The 23,270-nt window shown below is 44.0% G+C and overlaps 2 protein-coding genes across 3 annotated transcripts in view; both read left to right on the forward strand.

Moving 5' to 3' along the window:
• The window catches only part of LOC308245212 (neuroendocrine protein 7B2), a 70,776-nt gene extending 61,568 nt beyond the window's left edge, over positions 1 to 9,208 (forward strand). For both annotated transcript variants that reach the window (XM_080662095.1, XM_080662096.1), the window contains exons 5-6: positions 1,789 to 1,842; positions 8,636 to 9,208. In XM_080662095.1, coding sequence (XP_080518221.1) covers positions 1,789 to 1,842; positions 8,636 to 8,731 — 150 coding nt within the window. In that variant the 3' untranslated portion in view covers positions 8,732 to 9,208. The remainder of the gene's footprint in view (positions 1 to 1,788; positions 1,843 to 8,635) is intronic.
• A 5,213-nt stretch (positions 9,209 to 14,421) lies between these two features.
• The window catches only part of GREM1 (gremlin 1, DAN family BMP antagonist), a gene marked incomplete at its 3' end in the record, with an annotated part of 38,945 nt that continues 30,096 nt past the window's right edge, over positions 14,422 to 23,270 (forward strand). The window contains exon 1 of the mRNA XM_080668726.1: positions 14,422 to 14,517. The remainder of the gene's footprint in view (positions 14,518 to 23,270) is intronic.

A 23,270-nucleotide genomic window follows, 5' to 3' on the forward strand; every position in this document is an offset into this window, starting at 1 on the left:
CCAGCTCGGATACAAACTCCCAGGATATTCTCTGTGCATCAGGAATTGTTACATCCCAGAAAGGCAACACCAGTCAACAGCCTTACAGTGATATTACTCATTCCTCCAGTAAATGACCATGTTCCACCTTCCTCCATATATACATATGTTATATATATATATATATGTGTGTATATATATGTATATTTTAAGTTGAGGTAACATTGGTTTATAACATGAAATAAGTTTCAGGTATATAACATTATAATTCAATATTGTATATACTATAGTGTGCTCAACACCAAGAGTCTAATTTCCATCCATCACCATACATTTGACCCCCTGACCCCCTTTACCCATTTGCTCTCCCTCCACCCCCCTTTCCCTCTGGTCACCACCAATCAGCTGTTTGCCTCTATGAGTTTGCTTATGATTTGTTGTTTTTAGTTGTTTCTTTTTCATATTCCACATATGTGTGAAATCATATGGTATTAGTCTTTCTTTGCCTGATTTATTTCCTTTAGCACAATCCCCTCTAGGTCCATCCATGCTGTCGCAAACAGCAAGACTGCATCAGATATTAAACTCATCAGTCCCCAAGGGAGCATGAGATGGAGGTCATGGCCAGGATGGCCTTTGGCAGCGAGGGGTCTCTCCCTCCCTGGTGCGGCCTCCCTGCATAGTTGAGGTTGGGCAAGAAATACGCATTGTAAATTGCGGATGAGGTAGATTTTAATGAACATGAAAATTACGAAGCTCATTCTTGGCATGTGTCATTTTCATTTCCAAATCCACCATAAAAAAATTCTTTCTATGCAGACAGTTCCGAGGATACAAGTGCTGTATAAACTTGTTCCTTACCAAAACTCTGTCATCTCCTTTAAAAAAAAAAAAAATCAATGTCAGGGTATTTTATTTAAAGTACGATGAATCACCTTTTTTTTTTTTTTATACCTTAGTTCCCTTCTGATTTAAAAAAAACCCAAAACCCACAAGTAAAGCCCCCCAGCTTCCCTCCTCCCCTTGTGCCTCCAGGTTACGTGTCTGTCTTTTGTGATCCCGACAGAAGGGAAATCTGTTGAGCACGTGTCTGATATTCTAGAGCTCATTTCAGCCCCTGTGTGTTTGAAATACAGCAATATGTGGAAACACTTATACAAACTATGGTAACAGATCCCGTTCCCCTCCCCCGCGCCCCCCGCAACATAACTTTCCTTCTGCCAAGAAGTTTTTTTGGCAGTTTTTAAAAGGCTCACTCTATTAAAATTGTTATAGACCAAATGGTTTTCCGATTGTCTTGACTGGGTGCACAGACTTAAAGCCACGGGAGGAAAGGCTGCAGAAGTCAGAGTTCCATTTATTTACCTAGAGGATTGTTATTCATGGGCGGGCACCGCTCTAGAGAACAGTTTATGTGTACAGCTCATAAAAAGGGAGTTAGATCCGAAAGTAAAGTGACATAACATTGTTTGTTTTGAACAAAGGCTGTTCACAGTGAGGAGATGGGTTTCCAACGCGCTTGGGTGTTAAGAGTGCCGTATTTTCCGTTTATGGGATGTTGACGACAGGGAGGTGCCTTGGGGCGTTGCAGAGACCTTTATCCAGAGCCGCACAACCACCAGCGTCCCCCTCGTGGTCTAGCTTTCTGATGCAACATTCCTTTCATCTAGTTTTTTTTTTTTTTCCCCATCTAGTTTTGTTTCCAAAAGATGGTATGCAAATATCCAGGGGACACACCAAGTGTTGCTTTTAAAATAGAGGCTCACCAAATCTGATCCATGTATTTGTTGTCTCTTCTTCCCACTCTAGAACAAGAAGCTCCTATATGAGAAGATGAAGGCAGGACAGAGACGAAAGCGGAGGGTAATGCACAGCGGGCTGGTGGTGGCTGGGATGCCGGGAGCTTTCTGAGTGGGGCATTGACAAGCTGTAACCTTCAGTTGTTGGAATGGAGCAGTCCTGGGAGGGCAGAGCCAGTGGTCCCTGTGACCAGGCCACGCCCACAAAGTCCACCTTGGTTTCTGGGATGGCTTTCTCAAGCATTCATACATGGTTTTTAATACAAAGCCAGGTTTTGTGGTGATTCCATCACCTCCGTTGTTCACAGGAAACATGTATTGCATCTCTTGCCTGGGTGTATGTGAGGATGTGTCTTTCCTCAGAGGCTCTGTAGGCCACTGGGAGATGGTTCACAGACCTGCATCAATTACATACATGCACCAGACAGGGACAAGGAAGGGATGAAAGGCATGCTCCAGCAACAATGCTGAAGGAATGTGGGGACAAAAGATGGGAAGAACAAACTCATTCTTCCCACATACCTTTTTTCTTGGCCTACCCAGGTAGATGTAAACACCAACTAGATTGATTATATTGGTTTGCTGACCTCTGAATCTACCATCCCAGCGCTGCCCAGGGTGGGACTTTGTTCTGGATGCGTCATACTGAGCCACTATGGTGCTGCCTCGTGTAAAGTGGTTGAATTTGCTTTGGGTTTCTCATGAATTTGGTGGCCCCGTGATTTAATCAGTGATCATTGTCCACTTAGCTAATCCACTGGAACCTTCCTACACAGAAATGCCCGGCCACCTGCTATCATTCTCTGATCAGCACGAGAAAAAGTTAAAATCCTAGTATTACATAGCAGAATGCTACCAGAGAGTAACCAACTTTGTTAAAATATACAAAGCAAACCATGTACCCAAGGCCACTAACTGATTATTTAGAATAGTAAGTGCTGGGATCCTGGTGAAATCTGGGACTCTGGAGGGAGAAACCAAGATGGTGGCATAGGTAAGCACCTAAACTGCAGCCTCGCACAACAATTTCAAAACTACAACTAAAAGACAGAACGGACACCATCCAGAACCACAGGAAACCTGGCTGAGTGGAAATTCTACAACTAGAAGGAAAGAGAAAAGCTCACAGAGAATTGGAGGTATGGCAAAGGGTTTTTGTGCGCGCAGAGAGGAAGGGCAGCTGAGAGTCTGGCTGACTTTCTCTGGCAGGAGGGGGAAGGAAGCCCCCGAGTGCACTGAACCCCAGTTCCGACTGCACTGAACCCCAGTTCCGGGCGAAATCCCGTGGACACAGGCTCATACAGGGGGAGTCTGGACTGTCAGGTAGAGAGAAAGGCACCCAGAGACTCGGAGACCCGGGGGAGACCCGGCGGGCAGGGGTCTAGAGGCACGCGCGCACCAATGTGCACAAAGACTGTGGAGGTTGCCACAGGCTTTCCCTAGCAGAAGGGAGTTGGAAGCTCCTGACTGCACTGACCCCAAGTTCTGACTGTACTGAACCCCAGTTCCAGGCGAGCCCCTGGGGACCCACGCTCTTGCGGGGGGAATCTGGACTCTCGGGTGGAGACTCGGGAGCCGGGGAAGGCAGAGGTCGGAAGGCGCGTGCGCAAAAGGGCAAGGCTGACTGGAAGCTAGGACTGTATGCTCCACCCTGAGACTCCACCCCATCCAAGCTGAGCACAGAGGTTATTGCAATTTAGCAAGTCTAATCCTATAAGGCTGTCTCCAGCACCGAACTTCTCCCATCATAGACACAGCTGATCCTTACAGCCAATTGGCTTGGAGGTCAATTCCTCCCAGTGATACCAACAACCATCAAGACTTAACTACAACAAGGCTGTACACACAATCCACAAAGGGGTGCACCAAGAGTATCCACCTCAGGTTAACTGCGGAGGCCAACCCACTGGGCCATATAGGAAACCTAGCACACAAAGCTACCCTTCCAACTCAGGGAAGCAGTGAAAATGCAGCGACAAAGAAACAGATCACAAACGAAAGAAATGGAGGAAAACAAACGACTGGATATAGAATTCAAAACCATGGTTATAAGGCTTTTCAAGAATATCCTAGAAAAGGCCGATAAATATAACGAGACCCTCGAAGATATGAAAAAGGACCAACTAGAAATTAAACATACACTGACTGAAATAAAAAATATTATACAGAGACACAACAACAGACTAGAGGAACACAAGAATCAAGTCAAAGAATTGAAATACAAAGAAGCAAAAAACACTCAACCGAAAAAGCAAAAAGCAAAAAAAAAAATCCAAAAAGTTGAAGATAGTGTAAGAAGCCTCTGGGACAACTTCAAGCATACCAACATCAGAATTATGGGGGTGCCAGAAGAAGAGAGAGAACAAGATATTGAAAACCTATTTGAAGAAATAATGACTGAAAACTTGCCCCACCTGGTGAAAGAAATAGACTTACAAGTCCAGGAAGCACACAGAACCCCAAATAAAAGGAATCCAAAGAGGACCACACCAAGACACATCATAATTAAAATGCCAACAGCAAAAGACAAAAAGAGAATATTAAAAGCAGCAAGAGAAAAATAGTTAATTACCTACAAGGGAGCACCCATACGATTGTCAGCTGATTTCTCAACAGAAACTATGCAGGCCAGACAGGAGTGGCAAGAAATTTTCAAAGTGATGAATAGCAAGAACCTACAACCAAGATTACTCTACCCAGCAAAGCTATCATTCAGAATTGAAGGGCAGATAAAGAGCTTCACAGATAAGAAAAAGCTAAAGGAGTTCATCACCACCAAACCAGTATTATATGAAATGCTGAAAGGTATTCTTAAAGAAGAGGAAGAAGAAAAAAGTAAAGATAAAAATTATGAACAACAAATGCATATCTATCAACAAGTGAACCTAAAAATCAAGTGAATTAAAAACCTGAGGAACAGAATAATCTGGTGAATATAATAGAATCAGGGGCATAGAAAGGGAGTGGACTGATAATTCTCAGGGGGAAGGGGTAAGGGGGGCGTTCAGGAAGAGACTGGACAAAAATCATACACCTATGGATGAGGACAGTGCGGGGGAGGTAAGGGCAGAGGGTGGGGTGGGAACCGGGTGGAGGGGAGCTATGGGGGGAAAAAGGAGAAACAATTGTAATAATCTCAATAAAGTTTTATTTAAAAAAATTATGAACAACAAATACATATCTATAAACAAGGGAACCTAAAAATCAAGTGAATTAAAAACCTGAGGAACAGAATAATCTGGTGAATATAATAGAATCAGGGGCATAGAAAGGGAGTGGACTGATAATTCTCAGGGGGAAGGGGTAAGGGAGGCGTTCAGGAAGAGATGGACAAAAATCATACACCTATGGATGAGGACAGTGTGGGGGAGGTAAGGGCAGAAGGTGGGGTGGGAACCCGGTGGAGGGGAGCTATGGGGGGGTGGGGGGAAGGAGAAGCAATTGTAATTATATGAATAAAGATTTATTAAAAAAATAAAATAAAAAGAAATGTGGGACTCTGGACATGGTCATGGCGGCTATGCTGAGAGTTTTGTCGAGTCCAGTCAGAGTGCTTAGGGGGTAGGGAAATGGGGTTTTTAACTCAGCATTAATTCCCAGGACCCTGCAACAGAGATTTCCAAACCCCTATGCCACCTGGCAAAACACAGAAATCCCATGGCCAATTTTCTATGCTAGATGCAGTTTTGATGTCTGGAAACAGATCTTTGGGAGAGTTAAGAGTTATTAGGGGTTTTTCTCAGATGATTACAGTGTCCAGTGGCAGATGGTGGCAGGAAGGGTCTTAAGGGTGTTATGTGGGCTTGAGAGAACATCAAGAAATTCTATTCCAGCTCAGAATACACATAATTTACCAGCAAAATAGCTTGAATATCTCTCCATGGCACAATAAGGACATTTCCAAATAAGACCAATCATGGGCCCAAAATGAATAACTTAGCCTTTAGCTTTAATTGTCTCTACTTCCTGGCTCACCATTCCTTCTGCCCTGACTTGAGTAATGACTGTGGGTCATGATTTAGGTTCAGTGATGAGACCAGGATTATCAAAATCAGAATTGTGGCTAGGACACATATTATAAAGGCTTTACTTTGGCCTCAACTTCCTCCTCGTAGGAAAGGCTTAGAATTTGTGAAAATATGGGTCGCTGTGACCCAGAGGTCTCAAGTTCTTTCTATTCTCAGGCATCTACAAAGACCCAAGCTCATGCCATAAACCGTGAGCCTCTCAGGACTGTTGGAAAATAGAACTTGCCTCCCCTGTCATCATGCCTCAGATGGTGTCCCATCTTGTCTGAAGACTTTACCACCTCAAGTGCATGAATCAATAGAAATTAGGGGCTTCCTTTTGGGAAAAATTAAGGCTTTCTCCAATGAAGCTCAGTATTTGCTGTGGGTTTCCAGAGGACATGGAAATTAGGGATTCAATCCCAATGGTTCTTCAATTGTGTAACTGAATAATGCTCACTTTGTAACCTGGGTAGTCTCTCAACCAAAGCTGAAGATAAATCTATAAGTGTCTTAAGTTCTCCAGAGGATAATTAAAACGAAGTATCATTATTATTATTACTCTTAAGTTAGGATTCAATGCTAATAGTTAAGCATTCATCAACAAAGTTCAACTGATTGCTCCTTTTACTTCTTCATTAATTTACTTCCCCTTCCCTCCAATCTTTGCCATGTTCTGGGTCTGGTCTGAAGGACTATCTCCCATAAAACTCCCTCACCGAAAGGATTCTCCCCAAAGTTACAATGGAGCCCCAGGTAATTTTATGAAACGTTCCATCCTTGCTAATTTTCAATTGAATTCCTACTTGCTTCATGAATAAAAGGTTAATTCACCTTTAAATGACTTAGCAAATTTTTTAACTCTGAAGATGTATCCTATCTAATAAAGAGGGAATATGCTAATTGCTGCCCCGCCCTCAAAGATGGAGGCACCCACATCCAATAAGGAGGGAATATGCTAATTGACTATCCCGCCCTCAAAGATGGCAGCATCCACAGCCAATAAGGAGGGAATATGCTAATTGATTGCCCCACCCTAAAAGATGGAGGCACCCACAGCCACAAGATGGTGGTGCCCAAGTACCCTTAGCCCTGCTGGGGCAGCAGGCATGCAGCAAGGCGTGGGCCCGGCTGCTCTGCACACCTGCCTCCGGAGTCCCTCAGCCCCCCAGCTGCCCAGGGCCAGCCCGAGGTTCAGGCAAGCCTCAGATGGCAGCTGCCTAGCCGCTCAGGGCCACCCAAGGCTCAGGTAATCAGGGACAGCTGAGGCTTGTGCTGCCGGCAGTGGCAGCAGCGGAGGTGTGATGGGGCATCGCCTTCCTCTGATTGCCAGGTCACCTCCCGCCCCTGAGGGCATCTGGGCTGTGAGAAGGGGCAGGCCAGGCTAAGGGACCCCCCACCAGTGCATGAATTTTCATGCACCAGGCCTCTAGTCTTGTTAATATTTGAGGTTTACTATTTGTTTTATTTACTAGTAAAGAGCTATCAACCTTGTATTCCACTGTTGATTAAACACAAAAATCTGCTATCCTTTTTTAATGTAGTAGAATTTTCAGAATAAATATTATTACTAAAAATCACTCAAGAGATTTATGATATGAATATGCCTTTTCAGTTCACATTTGCTCCACCTACCAAAGATCCTGATATAATTCCTTGGGATAGGCTAGGCCATTCTAGTTGACAACCTTCTTGTTATAGAAAAGATGTTAGTTATTTTAAATATTTTAAAGATGCCTTCCTAGCATCTTTTGTGACGTCACTTTTCAGATCTCTGGGGACATTACAGATTTTTAAATTATCAGCTGGTTTGTGATGCATTTTTTCAGGGTGAGTGGGACTTGCATGCTTCATTACCCATTGGAATGTGGAAGAACGTTTACAAATACTAAGCTCAGTCCCAATCCTTCCCTTTGGAGAATGTCTGCTCACCCTTCAAAAGTCACAGCAGACCTGTGAACTCTGCCCATTCATCCCTGGGGACTTTGTATGCAGCGGGATTGCTGATCATTTGCAACTACAGCTTCTTTCCTATATTTTTGTTCAGTTATTGGAAGGTGACTTCAATAAACAATATTTCAAAACTTTTGAATTTTTTTCTACTTACTAAAGGTTATGTTGTAAAGCTGTAATTACTAATTCAAATCCAAACCTCAAAAAAATATGTATTAGAGAAAGAATGGAAAAACCTTGACTCATTCAGAATACCAACAGATAAAAGAGATTTCAGACCATGGAGTCTTGTCAAAAATAATGGAGCCTTCCACATGACTTCCTCCTTTTTTTCTTCAGCTTTTCCATTTGACTGAGGGAAGGTGGAAATGATTACAGAGCCCCTGCTGAATCCTCTTTAGGAGAATGCTGGCATGGAAGAGTCAACATTATAGGATGATCTGTTACTAGTCTCCAAATCGAATTTCACCTTGGCCCTGCTTGGTGATCTTTAGAACCTTCGTCTTGTGAAATAATTTAATGCATTTCAGATTCTCTCTTTCCCCTATTAAGGCCATAGAATAATAATTCTCTTTCATAATGGGCTTGTGTATCTAAGTTAATAGTGAGAGCCTATTCGCTGGTTAATTCCAAATCTTTGTGCCAAGAAAAGGAGGGGGGCATAATGCATCCAATAAGGACTTTATAGCTGTGTGAAAGACACAATTAGACACATCTGTCAGACAACGTTTCTCCTCCCACTGAGATGTTGGCTAGTTCACTGGAGTAATTATTTGTTACCTTATAGTTAACCCAATAGACCAGAGATGATCTCATTCACCTATTTTGTGAGGTGTCTGTATCGATGTTCAGGTATAATACCAAGCCATATATATATATTTTTTATTTTTTTTTCAGAGTGTCAACCCATATCTACAAGGACAGAGACTGGACAACGTTGTTGCAAAGAAGTCGGTCCCCCATTTTTCAGATGAGGATAAGGACCCAGAGTAAAGTGAAGATGCTGGGTGGACACCCACACCAGCCATCCGGCCTCGGTATTGCTTGTGTGCATATGTTATTAGAGCCCCCATGAATGGCGAAATGCATATAATTTAGTCCAGTGTGGATGAAAAGCAGCTTTACCTTGCTATTGCATTGTCCTTCACTGATAGCTCCACTTTCTGCTAAATTCAAATACAAGCTTTTTTTTTTTATGAGGATCTGAAATGAGCATTAAAATGCAAGTGTGTATGTCAATAACAATGAAAAGCAGGACGGTGAACGCAATGTCAGATTTCTTGCCGTTTGGAATGGTGCTTTGGCTACGCTGTTGGGCCGAGTCTGTAAAAAGCTGGCATTTGGTTTTGATGATGTCGCTCACCCAGCCCGTGGGCATTGTTACACACCAACAAAGAAGGTTGTACTCGGAGGAGGGCCTGACACATCTCACTTGGCTGCATCTTAATAAATGTATGTTGTGTGCAAGCATTGGCATAGGAGTTTTCTTTTAATTTAGAGCATTATAAAAACAATGTCTTTGCTTACTAGTACAAACTCATGAATATGCATTTATCCGATCTTAACAATAATACTGTGACGCAAATGGGGCTGCATTATTATCCCCATTTTACAGATGGTGGGACTGAGACTCAGAGCTTCCACGGAAAGCTGAAAGTGGCACAGACAGTACCTAATGACTAAGGGCTTCTGATTTTGACTTATTTTGTTTATTAAATGAATAATGGGTTTTTGTCATGTGCCAGGCACAAGGTTGGGCTCTGGGGGTGCATCAGCGACCCAGTCTGACACTGCTGAGACCCTCGGGCAGCAGATCACACCATCTTGGTCTCAGCGCGCCTCCAGGGGCACTGAGTACGTTGGCCAGCTCCACTCTGGTGCTGGCGCCTGTGCTGCCTGTTCGTGAAGAGGTGTGCACTTTCCTTCCAGCCGAGCTCTCCCAGGTCAGAAAAGCAATTCAGTGGTCGGCTGGCAGGGATCAGTTCACTGGGGAGATGGTTTCCGTGCCTTTTACAGCTTCTCACTCTAATGCAGACAACAATTTCAGGCTTTGGTAGCATTGGCCTCAATTTCCTTGTCTATAAAAGGGAGGAAGCACTCAGCGAGAAAGATCATCCTTGATTTAATTTTAATAAGTGCACATTTATGTCAGGGCCTCGTCTACTAGAAATAGCTTGACCGTATTTAGTTAACATGTGAGTCTGTTATTGGGGCTTATAAAAATCAAGAAAGGTATTGGCAGCTTTTTCATAGCAGGAGGCATTTTCCCAAGAGTTTCTGCAAGCAGTGTCTCCACCGCCCACAGCTTGATGTCAGAAGCACCTTCGCCACCTGTTTCCAAAGACAGTTCCCGTTCCCTCACTGGAAATGTGGGGGGCTGCAAGGGTCTACCCTATGTGTTCTGAGTTTTGTAGGTATTTCAGTTACATCTCATGCCAGTTGCAGCTCTCAGGAAAACCAAAGACATCTCTTTCTCTAACATTAGACAGAAGGAAGGAAAAATGGCTAAAGAAAGATGTTTTGTGACCATGAGGAAAGCCTGGAGGTGAAGCAGGAGGAGGTGAGGTCACTGTGTTTGTGTTTGTCCTCTTTGCCTTGAGACATGCTCCTGCCCTCCCCTGGTCTCTGAATAGCAGAGTGGGCTTCCCAGGCTCCCATGTCAGCTGACTCCTGGCTGGGTCAGTGTGAGGTCACCGAGGGCAGAGTGGAAGGTGAGCGAATGGGAGAAAGCAAGGTAATTCCCAGGAGCTGCATCTCTGAGGCTCCTTTCTCTGTCAGGTGAGCCTGGCTCCAGGCTCCAGGCTCCAGGCTCCAGTCACGCTGCCTTCTCCCTGGTCCCTACAGCTCAAGGAAGCTGTGGCTCTTGCCATATTGTCCCTCTCTGTGTTATTTCACTAGCCCCTATAGCCTCCTTCGTCACACGTATAACCAATATTTTATATTAGATTCCTTCTGTTTGAAATTCTCTGTACCTGCCACAGACTCACAGGTGATCTTAAGGTGTCCCTGCTTTGGCCCAGGTGCGTGAGGGCTCAGAAAGCCCACACCCACGTTTCAGGGGAGGCAGATGGAATGGGAAATGAAGATGATGGGGGCCTAGGATGTTGGGTGGGGTTGGATTGGATGCTGTAGCAGCTCTGGTTCAGAGCCTGGTTAATTCCACATCTGTGAAAGCCCCCCTTTCTAGACTCTAATTATCTCGTCACTGCAAAAATAAAGCAAAGCAAAACAAAATAGGTACTGCCCTTCCTCTGACACTTACTAGTAAGAAATGCATCCTGCTTAGCTAAACCTCACCTGGAGCCCTTTTCAGTGACCGTGCTGGAGTCAGTGAACTTCTGCTTAAGGGGAAAAGACCACCCACTGGAGCATCAAACTGCAAGGGGCTCCTGGGCTCCTCATTGCTGTGCAATCAACATGAACTCTCCATGAATTTTTATGTTTTCAATCATCATTCAAGCACATACCTGGCAGATGGTCCAGAATCTTCTTACTTGTGGGCCCTATAAACAATTATCAAAGGCTCCCAAGGGACTTCATCAGTCTGAATTGGGGGTAGAGTGGGCTAGGATCACTGGGGCCTGGGCAGCCACCTTCGGCATTCCTTGCTACCACACAGTCTTGTCAATGAAGCTTTTTCTTGTCTAATGCCTAGACACTTTCCTAGCGGGGGACAGACTCAGGCTCCAAAACAGCTGACATGGGCTCCAGAATTGGGCTATGAAGTTAAAACTTGCTTACTTCCCAGTTAGAGCTGCTTTCTAGAGTATAATCCAGCTCCAGGGTCCTGTGGAGCTGCTCCAACACGTGCCTCCTCCCCTCACCCCTGCCCTCTCTCCAAGGACCACTCAGAAACAGACCAGCTCTAGTTAGACCTTTTGCGAGGACACTAGGACCTTCCCATGCTGTACTTGGATCATCAAGAATAATCAGTGGCCCTTCTCCCAGGAACAGTACTTACTTTTGTCTCCACTCCAGATGGTCTTCTGCTCTCCCCTACACACAGAAGAGGCTGGCAGTTGAAGCAGCCTTTTCACTGGGCACCCAGTTAAACCTCTGCAGAGGGCATTTGTGTGCCTACAAGTAGGAGGATAGCGACTATTCTCTCTAAGGTTCTGTGATTCGTTCACAAACACTGCATGAGTCAGGACTGAGCCAGGTTGAGAGACATGATTTATGAGTCCAAGGAGCCCACAGTGCAGAGAGGCTGACAGGGAGACAGGAGTCACGGCAGAATCTGGGCAGGTGTAGTGAGGACTCAGCGGCTAACCCAGGGTGGGTGGGTCAGGAAAGGAAGCCAGAAGGTCACACCCAAGCTGAGGCTTAAGAAGTTTTTCATAATCAGGAGGGGGAATGGAAGGCAGAATGTTTCAAGCAAAGGAATCCATGTACAAAAACTATGGAGAGAGAGAGAGAGAGAGAGAGAGAGAGAGAGAGAGAGAGAGAGAGAGAGAGAGAGAGAGAGGAGAGAGAGAGCGCGCGCAGGACATGGAAGTGCCCAGTGTGGTGATGGTTTTAACAAGAGGGTAACACGTATTGGAAAACTAAGAGGTAAGTCCGGCAAAGAAGGCAGAAACCGTGTCAAGAAGAGCCAGGGCCGAGTGGGCCACAGGAAAGTGTGTGGATTTTACCCTGAAGGCTGGAAAATCCCAAGAGGATTTCATGTACGAAGGGCCATTATCAAGTCATATTTTAGGTCACTGGTGACTGTGTGCAGACCAGGCCAAAGGCTGTTCAAGTTCATAATCTGGAGGAGAAAGAATAGGAGGAGGAGCCCTAGCCAGTTTGGCTCAGTGGAGAGAGTGTCAGCCTGTGGACTGAAGGGTCCCAGGTTTGATTCCAGTCAAGGGCACGTGCCTGGGTTATGGGCTTGATCCTCAATAGGGGATCCTATTGTGCAGGAGGCAGCCGATCAATGATTCTCTCTCATCATTGATGTTTCTATCTCTCTCCTTCTCACTTCCTCTCTAAAATCAATAAAAGTAAAATAAAATAACAGGAATAAGAATTCTATGCGATTGAAAAAAAAAGAATAGGAGGAGGAGGCAATGAAATGAGAAATGCAGACATTTTAGGGCACATAGACATTCAAGGTCCTGTGAGTCCTGAGAGCTACTTGTAAAGCCAGGTGGTCTCAGTGCTGGGTGCATGTACAATCTCCAATTCATTATTTCAGAGTATTTAAGGTTAATTCCAGGAGAAAAGGAACTCCAACATATTGGGTAGATATTCTTCCCAGCAACTTTCACCTAGCAATGCCGTTCCGTCAGAGGTCACTCCTTCCCCCAAATTAGGTATCCCTGATTCTCTTATCACCCTCCTCTGTGTTCCTGTGGGACCTCACATACACTTCCATACAGTCCCTGGAACAGGGCATAATAATAAGAGTTACTATGTGTGTGAAACAGGTTCTATAGACCTGGTCCATTTAATCCTCCCTCCCTACTAGATAAAGCCACTGAGGCTGAGAGGTTATGTGACTTAACCAAGACTCCACAACCAGTAAGTGGCAGAGTTGGGACTTGAACTTAACTCTCTTGATAACCCTGTACCCGAAGCTTATTCACTTATGTGTCTCCCTGGCTCTACTGGGTTATATGTTGCTCCAGGCCATGGACTGTGTCTCATTTCTCTTTCTATCCTGGTACTTTGCCTAGGGTCTGACAAAGGCAATTAACTGCTTGCTGAATGAATGAACATTATGGAACGTTTTAAGAGGCCAGGAAAGACTCATCATCTTAGACCATGTGTAAAGAAGAAAGGGTGGTATTATTTTTCATGTTGGTAGGGTTCACAGATTGACTTGAAGTTGTGTATATGATACCCAGGTCCTTTTAAAACGAGCCAATAAAACTCTCTTCCTCCTGTTTTCCCTGAGGCACTGCCTAAATGTTGGCAGTTCAGGAAGTGTCAAGGCACAGAGTTCCAGCCAAATTCTTCAATTTGCTGCACTCCAAGGATGGCTCCACATGACCTATTCATTAGGGAAATAGACTAGACCACGTAGTGGTTCTACTTACCCTGAGGGCAGATCCTCATTGGGTTAGGCCATGGGCTTTCATCTGCCAGTGCTCCTCTGACCATAGGACTATCCAGTATATGGGTGGCACACGGCATATGCCAGGCTTTAGCTACATCAAATGCTATGGCAACAGCCTGGGAATTAGAACAGAGAGACCTTGGCAAACATTGGCCAATCAATGGGAAGCTTGCTCAGGCTCATTCTTCACGAGATCCACTGGAAGGCAGACCTATGTAAAGAGGCTAACATCTTGAAAAGGTAACATTCCCTGAAGCCTCCTGGGGACTGGCTTTTACCAGCAGTCTGAGCACAGCAGTATTCTGGTACTTGCTCTCCACAACCTGCTTCTAAAGGAAAAAGAGACTCTACCAAGACTTTGTAAGTTTCAGGCTGTTCTCCCCAGTTTGGTGACTTCATTGTAGATGAATCAGAAACATATGGATCGAATTTCCTCCTAAATACACATGGGTTTGGCAATTAAAAGAAAATGTGTGTAGTATAGCAGATTTGGTGGCCACCAGCACTGTGAGAAGGCAGGGGCTACTAAAAATTATCGTAACTACTTAGTGAAAAAAAGACTTTTTTTTTTTTTTTTTTTTTTTTTTGGTTAAAAGTAGCCAAGGATATTTTTCCATTGATTTTTAGAGAGAGTGGAGGGGGAGAGACACAGAGAGGAACATGGATGTGAGAGAAACACATCAATTGATTGCCTTCAGCACGAGCCCAGACCAAGACCAGGAACCAGCCTGCAACCAAGGTAAGTGCCCTTCATCGGAATCAAACCCAGAACATTTCAGCCTGAGGGCTGATGCTTTATCCACTAGCCAAACAGGCTAGGGCTAGTGAAAAAAATTTGATTGCTAATGGGCACAGAAGAAACCATGGAGAAAACTAGCAAGAGAATCATGGATGTTACACCTTGGCTCCTAGAGTCTGTAAGCAAAGGCAAGACGTTTGCAAAGATTTGAAAAGAAATGTGTCCTTGAATTTGGGTTTATGATTTGTGAAGAAAGACTCTTTTAGAAAAGAGCTGCTAGAGGATGGGATGAGACAGACTCAAAAGGCCATCCTCATAGACTGAATGGTCTGTTGTTTGATTAAATTAATTTCATCAAACAATAAGCTATTTCTCTTAACATACTAGTAAACCAAAAATATATCCACAGGAAACAGAAAAATATTTGTAATTGCTTGTAAAGTATATTTGTTATTGCAGACACAATTAAAGTCATGCAGAGTGAGAAACATCCTAATAAAACCAATTTGGCAGCTATAGTGTCTCATCCCCAAGTAGGCCATCATATGAATTTTCATCTGCTGGAGTCACTTTCCTTGCTAGGACTCATCACAATATTATTCATTTTTTATTTCAGAAATAATTTATCATAGAACTATTTTAGGTGACAAATTCTGAGCCATGCCATGGGAGTCTTATACAAAGATGCACAAGACACAGACTTCCCTCATGTAGTTTATAGCAAAATAAATGAATTTTCAGCAATTTGTGCACAATTATTATGTATTTGATCCTATATCATCACAGTTCAGTAGAGACCATTTAGGCACAGAAACTTTCTAATTAGATTTTCATTTGACCTTGAGTGCTGCTACTTACAAGCTATGGGACCAAGTTATTTCATTTTACTGAATTTTAGTTCTTTCACTTGCCAAATGAGAAAAGTAATATCTACTTCATCAAATTGGTGTGAGAACAAATTCCCTGCAATACAGCACTTGTATTAAACCTTTGATGCCAAAGTCAGAATTAGCCAGGTTACAGTGCAAGAAACAAGTTCTTTACTCCGGATATTTTTAGATGAAAATGATATAATACAAGGAATTGGGTGCTCATTAAATTATCTGAAGATGTGGAGGAGCAGGAGGTGGGGACCCATGGCTAGACTTAACCAATTCATAGCTGGGATCCAGAGGTCAGGAGGTGGGTACCACTGCCACCACCACACGGCTAGGACTGATGCATGACACTCCCAAAGCCATCATTTTGACACAGAAATGCTGAGTGCCTGCAGCTACTGCCTTTCGTAGGCGAAACAGCAGCAGAAAAAATTCTTCTCTTTTCTCTTCCACCTTCAGAATCTTGTGGGAGTGCACTGTTTGGTGTTCTATTTTGTTTCCAGAATCTTAGTTTCCAGTTTCCAGAGAGTCAGCTAATTTAATTTTTAGCTTTCCAGCCTCTTCAATACAAGAAGGCACACAGACAGTGATGGGATAGATAATGTATGCAAGTTGACCATATCCAATATTTAAAGTATTTACCACAGTGTTAACATATGATAAGATCTTCAATGTTAACTATCTTTTTTTCCCTGCAGTTCAATTTATTTACTTTTACAACTTATAATTCATGCCAAAGTCTTCTTTGTTGGTATAACAGCTTTATTAGTTCAAATCAAGACATCACATGTTCTAGCCCATCATGATGGTGCAACATTTAGCTCTTCTTTGTAGCTGGAGCTTAGTAATTTGTTTCATTCTATTCCAATGATTCTTCAGACAATGTCATGGACTCCAGTCCCTCCTGGGTGGTCATAAATGATTTCAAAGTCCTGCTTTCTCATCAACAGGCTAATCAGAGGATGTTCTTATATTCAGCATACTTATTGTTGTTGATCTTACTGCTGCTGGGCCAGACAAGTCTGGGATACAAAGAGCTCACTGACAACCAGGTTGCCCTGCATGCCTCACGATAAAACCTTTCTTTAGAACTCTAACTTCTTCACAGAGCCATTCTACCTCACATGCTCATCTTCCAACTCACAGTTGTCTGAATCATTGGGAAGCACAATATTTAAGGTAACATTTTTGTTCAAATACACCGTCTTTCAATTTAAGAATACGCCCCTGGCTTGGTTTAACCTCTAGTTCCTGGACTTTTTCCTTGATTCCTTTGTTGTGTGGTCTGGTGATGACTCTTCGTTTACTAAGGGCATTTGCTCAGGGGACTTCTCTAGCTCTGGATCCTACTACCAGCTCACATCATACTGGATGGCTTCATTGACTTCATTAGACTGAGCCAACCAGGTAGCAGAAGAAACATTCCCCTGGGGGAAGCTCTCCCTCTCTCCCACTTCTTCTTCATACTCTTTCTCTGGGGAGCATCTTCAGCCTCATGAGGGCTTCCGAGCACACCCCTACTTTCACATGAATCCTGTGAAATCCATTGTGTTGCACCTGCTGAAGTTCAGTTTGAGTCCTCTTGGTTCTCATTTTTCCCCCATAGCCACAGTAGTGTGGGAATTTTGCTGGATTATAACACACAGGGAATTTAGGACTTCAGTTAGGTGTAGTGGGCAAAGGGGGTCGAGTATGAGGAAGCTTGAATACTCATTGGGCACAACTGAACATAGAAATATAGATTTCCATTTCTGAATGCTGCCCCAGGAACAGAGAATGGATTATAGGCAGAATTCTGATACCAGAAACTTGGGTAAGGCTGCTGGGCCACGCCATCCATGTAATAAAAGGGCCTGGTTGGTTTTTTTAGAAGGTGTGTTTTCTTCTGAAGAGTTCATCTTCTAGGCTGTTCTCATTCGAAGTCTGCGACTGGGAGAGTTTATGGCGGCATGCCGACCCGACCTCCTTGTGGCCGGCCCCCTGCAACCCGGAGCGTCTATGGTCAGCTGTCATTATTAATAGGTATGCTCTTCAAGCCAGCATTCATAAACAATTATTCTTAGAAGTGAAAGGAGTCCACATCATATTTTCCTCCTCCATTTTGTCAAAAGAATATGATCAGGGAATTGATATTTTCAATACGGAAGTAGCCAAAGCACGGGTAAGGTGAATGCTCGGGCGAGGGTAAAAGTAGAGCCCATTGTTCTGATCTCAGTTTAGCCATCCACTCACTATTTTATAATAGCTCCCCAGAAGAGAGTGTGGCCAAATGGTAGACTGTGGGATTTTAAAGGTGACTTTTTTTTTTTTTACAAACTTCCTGTTTGATAATATAAGAAAGTGTGTTCTAAAGATAGTGAGTGATTGCAGCAAAGACGTACATCAAACTCAAGCTTTCTCATCAGTACTGACATGGGAACTGTTTTTCCTCTAAAGTAAGCATGTCAAACTCAAAGGCTAACACGGGCCAAATAAACGAGGCATGCGGCCAGCGGGCCGTGAGTTTGACATGCTTGCTATAGAGGGACAGTGGTCTGGATGAAAACAGTAAAGATGAAGGTATTTTCTTTTTTCGCTAAACTTTGGTTCTTTTTTGTTGTCGTCGTTGAGTTTGGGATTGGATTCTAAGCTTATTTATCCTCCACAGCTTTTGGGAGCTTTCTGGTTGGATGCTGCTATGTATAGTGTCTGGTGGGGACTAATGCATCGTGTTTAGATGGCACCAGTTATTTTTTAAGAATCAGATTACTTGCAATTAGTTTATCATGCCCCAGAAAACTCTGAGAGAGGCTAACATATGAGACAGGAATTTATTTTTATTGTAAAAGCAAATGAACTTAGAAAGTGAAAGGGGTCAATGGAAGAGCCAGAAAGAGGATGAAGAGATGCCCAGCATTCTATTCTGCACCCGGCCAACAACCCAGGAGAACTATTCCAAGTCACTTTTCACATATGCCTTGACTGTTGATGCATCAAAGATGTCCGCAATAGATTCACAACTCGAACCACATTGCAGTATTTTTTTAATAAAGAGGATTGAAAATGTGAGTGCAGTATTTCTTCTGTTTTTGCAAATGAATGCGTTCAATGCAAAACATTGCCAGCAACTAACCCTATATTGGTTAATATGCTCAGATCCACTGGGCACACAAGCAAAACCATCGCATTCCTCAGTGAAGTATGATCAGACGCTCTCACAGGGAGTGTGCCTCCCGCCTCACATCATAAGAGAAGGGGCTTTTTTTGGATACATTTTGTCAACACCAAAACGTGTAAACAGCTTTTTCAAGAAGTGGGAGTGTTTTCCTCCTGATTCACTCTGGATGCCTACAAGTGTTTCCTTTTAAGTTAAAGCATTTTACAAATTGTTCCTACTGAACCAATTTATATATTTTATCATTACTATTTTTAATAAGTAAGTTAAAAATTTTTGTATTGATTTTTTGAGAGAGGAAGGGAGAGGGAGAGAAACATTGGTGCACGAGCGAGGCATCCATTGGCTGCCTCCTGCACACCCCCCACCAGGGATCCAGCCTACCCCTACCAAGAAACGGCCACCTTTAGGTGCACAGGACAATGCCCAATCAACTGAGCCACACCAGCCAGGGCAATAAGTAACTTATTTTTAAAATAAAAATTTATTTCACATTGTTTCAACCTTTCTGAGATGCCTGGGAGAAAAGAGACAGAGTTCATTTAAAACACTCTTGTTTATGATAGATAAAACCACAAACTTTTGTGATGTTAAGCAACTCACAAAAAGAGAATCTGAACTTCAGAGTATTTTGTGTTTGGAGAGAAGACACACCAAGGAGAATGGGCTCATTTCAATTCAATATATTATAGGAAGGAAAAGATCAAGGAAGAGCTGGTCTTAAAACTGTCAAAATATGAGAATTTGATGGGAAGAAAGAAGGAAAACAGAGCAGTTGGAAATGTAAAGATAAAAGAGTTGGATCCAGACATGTCTATGTAATTTCCCAGAAATGGAAACTGCACTGGCAGCTTGGAAAGAGATATCGAGAAACAATATGCATTAAACGATGAGCGTTTCTTGCAGCAATGAACTTGGAAGGCTCTTAGAACACATGGCATAATGGTCTTGTGATTCATCTACATATGGCCTTATCCTTGGTGACTGACAAAAGGGAGAAATAAAGTTTCATAAGGAATTAAACACAGAAGAGGAAGCTAAACACTATTTCAGAGAGAAGACTCTGGGAAGCTTCTCGGTCACCAGCAGAATATTAACTCACTCGGCCTATTCAATACACAGAGGGATGGATCACATGCAAAATTCCCTCGAATGCTGCAGCAGCTCTGAGATGTAGGTGCCATTTCTTCTGCTTTCCCGATAGTCCATGAGTCGATTTGTCTGAGTTGCTTAGGTGGTTGAGCTTTCCACTACACCAGTGACTCCCAAGCCTGGCTGCTAGTCAGAAGCATCTGGTGAGCTTTGTAAAAATACAGATTCTTGGGCCCAGGCTTGGGAAATTCTGATTCAGTCCTCTGGAGCAAGCTCTGAAAATCACATAAAAAAAAAATCCCTGATGCACAGTCAGTTGGAGGGAACAATGCCCACTGTTGCAATCAGAGATGGCATGAGAATGGGTGAAAATAGACCAGGAGAGAAGTGGTAGAACAAAAGAACAGCACTGCTGTGTGAGCAGCCTGAAAAACTACACAAACAACTCACAAAATTCTACCAGAACTGGCGCCACCAGAATTTATTTCTAAGACCCCAGACCTTCCTGACCAGCCCACTTCCTCCAAGAAGTATCAGATACTCCTGTGGTTTGGAATCGTGCTTTCAGAAGCCACAATAATCATGGTAAAATTCTGTTGCTACACCCTGTTTCCTCAGGATGAATTAGGATGAGCTACTTGGGCCTCCACCAATAAGTAGTGAAGGAAGAGGGGTTGATACCCTGAACATATACTTGGCTAGTTACTTGACTCCGTTTCAAGAAAAAAAAAGAATAAAAAAGAAAATCAGTGGCAAAACATGCACCATTCCTGGCCACATATGCAAATATTCCTTCTCTTGTTCAGTATGGCTTTCCTTTTTTGTGCCCTATTTTGCCAGGCTAAGAAAACAAAAATATCTGCCAACAACAAAATCTTTAAGGTCTCCCAGAAACACAAGGGGAAGAGTGAATAGTAATTTCTCATGACATTTTAGCATGATTTTTTTTAGCGGAGTGGCTGCTATCCTATCTGGCAGGCCATAAAGCTGACTTCTCTGGGGTCTTTGTATTGTTGTCTTATGATTGGTTTCACAAGGCAAGTTCCTAAGGCTGCACCACGAGTACTGGCTGTCCCTCAGCGGGTCGGGTCATGCTCTCTGATTCCACAACCATGCTGCGGATTGAGGCTCCCCTGGAGGGCTTCAATCCGGAGCCACGCATGCTCATTTCTCCGGAGAGATCCAGCTAAAGAGCAGAAAGCAGAACCTGGGACAAGGAAAACGGGAGGCGGAGCGAGGCTTATCATGTGAAGGAGAAGGGTAACAACTCTGCACTTTTTATCTATTCATTCAACCAATGCTTGGGAGCACCCACAGATTCTAAGCACCTTGCCTGAAACCGGGCCCAGAGATTTTACAGGCATGTGGAGGAGACAACAAAACGAAGCAAATGAACAAAGTGAGTAATTTAAAAGTCTGGTAAGAGCTAGGAGGGAAGGATTTTAGGCAAGGGAAGGACCTGCTCTGGTAAACGATTTCAAAAGTTTGCTCCAGCAGCTGTGTGTCAGCATTGGTGGGAGTGAGGAGAGCATGAAAGGGGCGACTGCAGCCCTTCAGATGAGAAATGACCTTGAATTGGGCTGGGGTGCTGGCAGTGATGAGATGGGATGGACTCAAGCTCAGTACCTGATCTGCCATCACCAGCAACCAGGTTTTGGATGAACTCTAGCACTTGGGACTGTGGACACAAAAGGGGCCACACACTAAACCGAACAAGCTCACGGGAGGCCTGCATGGCAGGCCTTACAAACTCAGAGACTGAAAGTAACCACATAGGATGGTCTGAACATAAAAATCCCTAACTAAAAGTGAGTCATGGCGGGTAGTCACATCCTAGGCCTGTAGCTTTCTTGAAAAAGGCAACTCTTTACCTTAAAGGAACCTGTCTTTTGTCTTTGTGCATCCAAGACAACACACCTTTGAAATGTCAGAATAATCTCCTTTTCCAGAATCCTCAGGGCACACTCGCTACACCAGAGCAGAGACCACAGAACCCCTCACTGTTACCTTGTTCCTTGGGTACCATCTCTATGTGCTGTGACTGTTCATTGTTAACTATCCTGTAGGCACCAATGTAAAAGAAATGTGTCTCTTCATTTTACTTTTCATCCAGTCCTAGAGGTTTCCTGCTTTGCTTTCTCCCACCCCCTTAATCTACTACCAGTGGATCTCATGTAACCCTTCTTACACCTCCTCCTTTGATTCTCATGAATAAGATAAACTGCAAAACTGCCATTCTCCAGAACATTTTCTCAGACCTTTGAGATTTTGCTTCCTGAAAATTGTCGTCAGTTTGGCTCAAATAAACTCATGAAAATTCTCTCCAGTTTTGGATGTTTCTTACAACAATAGCAGTTCTGACACAGCTCTCACAGGTGACGGGATAAAACAAAAGACTGAAGTGGAAATAATGAGGAGGTGTGGAGCACTTTTACAATTCAACTCAGCCTCCTTTATTTTAAGCGAAATCCTTGCTTCTTGTTCAACAGGCATGTGCTGAGTGAGCATCTTCTTTGTTCAGGGCGCTGAGCTGGACCCAGAGGGAACTCAAGGATGAGGAAAGACCTGGTGCTGGCACTCAGTCTACCTTCCGTGGAAGAAGATCAGTCAAGTATACATGTGACCGCAATAAAGGAAAAATACGACAAAAAGCGGAGAAAATGCTGATGGTCTGAGAGGGAGCCTTGAAGTAAGAGGATGACTTGAACAAGCTCAGTACCTGATCTGGCATCACCAGCAACCAGGTTTTGGATGAACTCTAGCACTTGGGACTGTGGACACAAAAGGGGCCACACACTAGACCGAACAAGCTCACGGGAGGCCTGCATAGCGGGCCTTGCAAACTCAGAGACTGAAAGTAACCACATAGGATGGTCTGAACATAAAAATCCCTGAACATGAAAAGAAGAGAGGAGCACAGAAAACTCTAAGTGGAGGGTGGAAGGCACTGCCGGAGCAAAGGCATGGAAAGGGGGATCTGGGATGTGCTCAGGGACCAGTCTGTGGTCCACTTTGGCTCAAGGGTCGGATATGCACTAAGTTCCATTGAGACCGCCAGTCACACACTGAACACAGGGGTAGGAGCAGATACTTGCAGCCCAGCCTCCTGTCCTTGCATGTCGTGTGCTGTGTTTGTGCAACTTAATATCTGTATCAAATGCTCATACCAAAAGCAAACTCTCACTTTGAAATTCCTCTTCCTGGTGACAAGATTCTCTCCCTAGATTGACAGCACAGAGCTCACATCTAAACTAATAAAAGAGAAAAATGCTAATTGACCATACCTCCGCTACACCCACAGCCAATCAGGAGTGATAAGCAAATTAAGCCAACAAAGATAGAGGGTAAATTTGCATATTCAGGAGGGGCAGGCTGCGCCTGACACCGCCTTCAGGGTCCAGGCCACCATCGGGGACCAGGCAGGCCAGGCTGGCAGCGCCTAATGCCGCCCGCGGGGTCCAGGCCTCCATCAGTAAATGAGCAGGCCTGGTGGGCAGCGCCTGACGCCTCCGCGGGGTCCAGGCCACCATCAGGGACCTGGGTAGGCGGGGTGGCCAGGGTCTCTGGGATCACTGTCTGTCCCAGGGCCGCTTGTGGACACCGGTGGAGCAGGCTGGGGTTGAACATTT

The sequence above is a fragment of the Plecotus auritus genome, assembly GCF_963455305.1.
Source record: "Plecotus auritus genome assembly, chromosome: 1".
NCBI lineage: Eukaryota > Metazoa > Chordata > Mammalia > Chiroptera > Vespertilionidae > Plecotus > Plecotus auritus.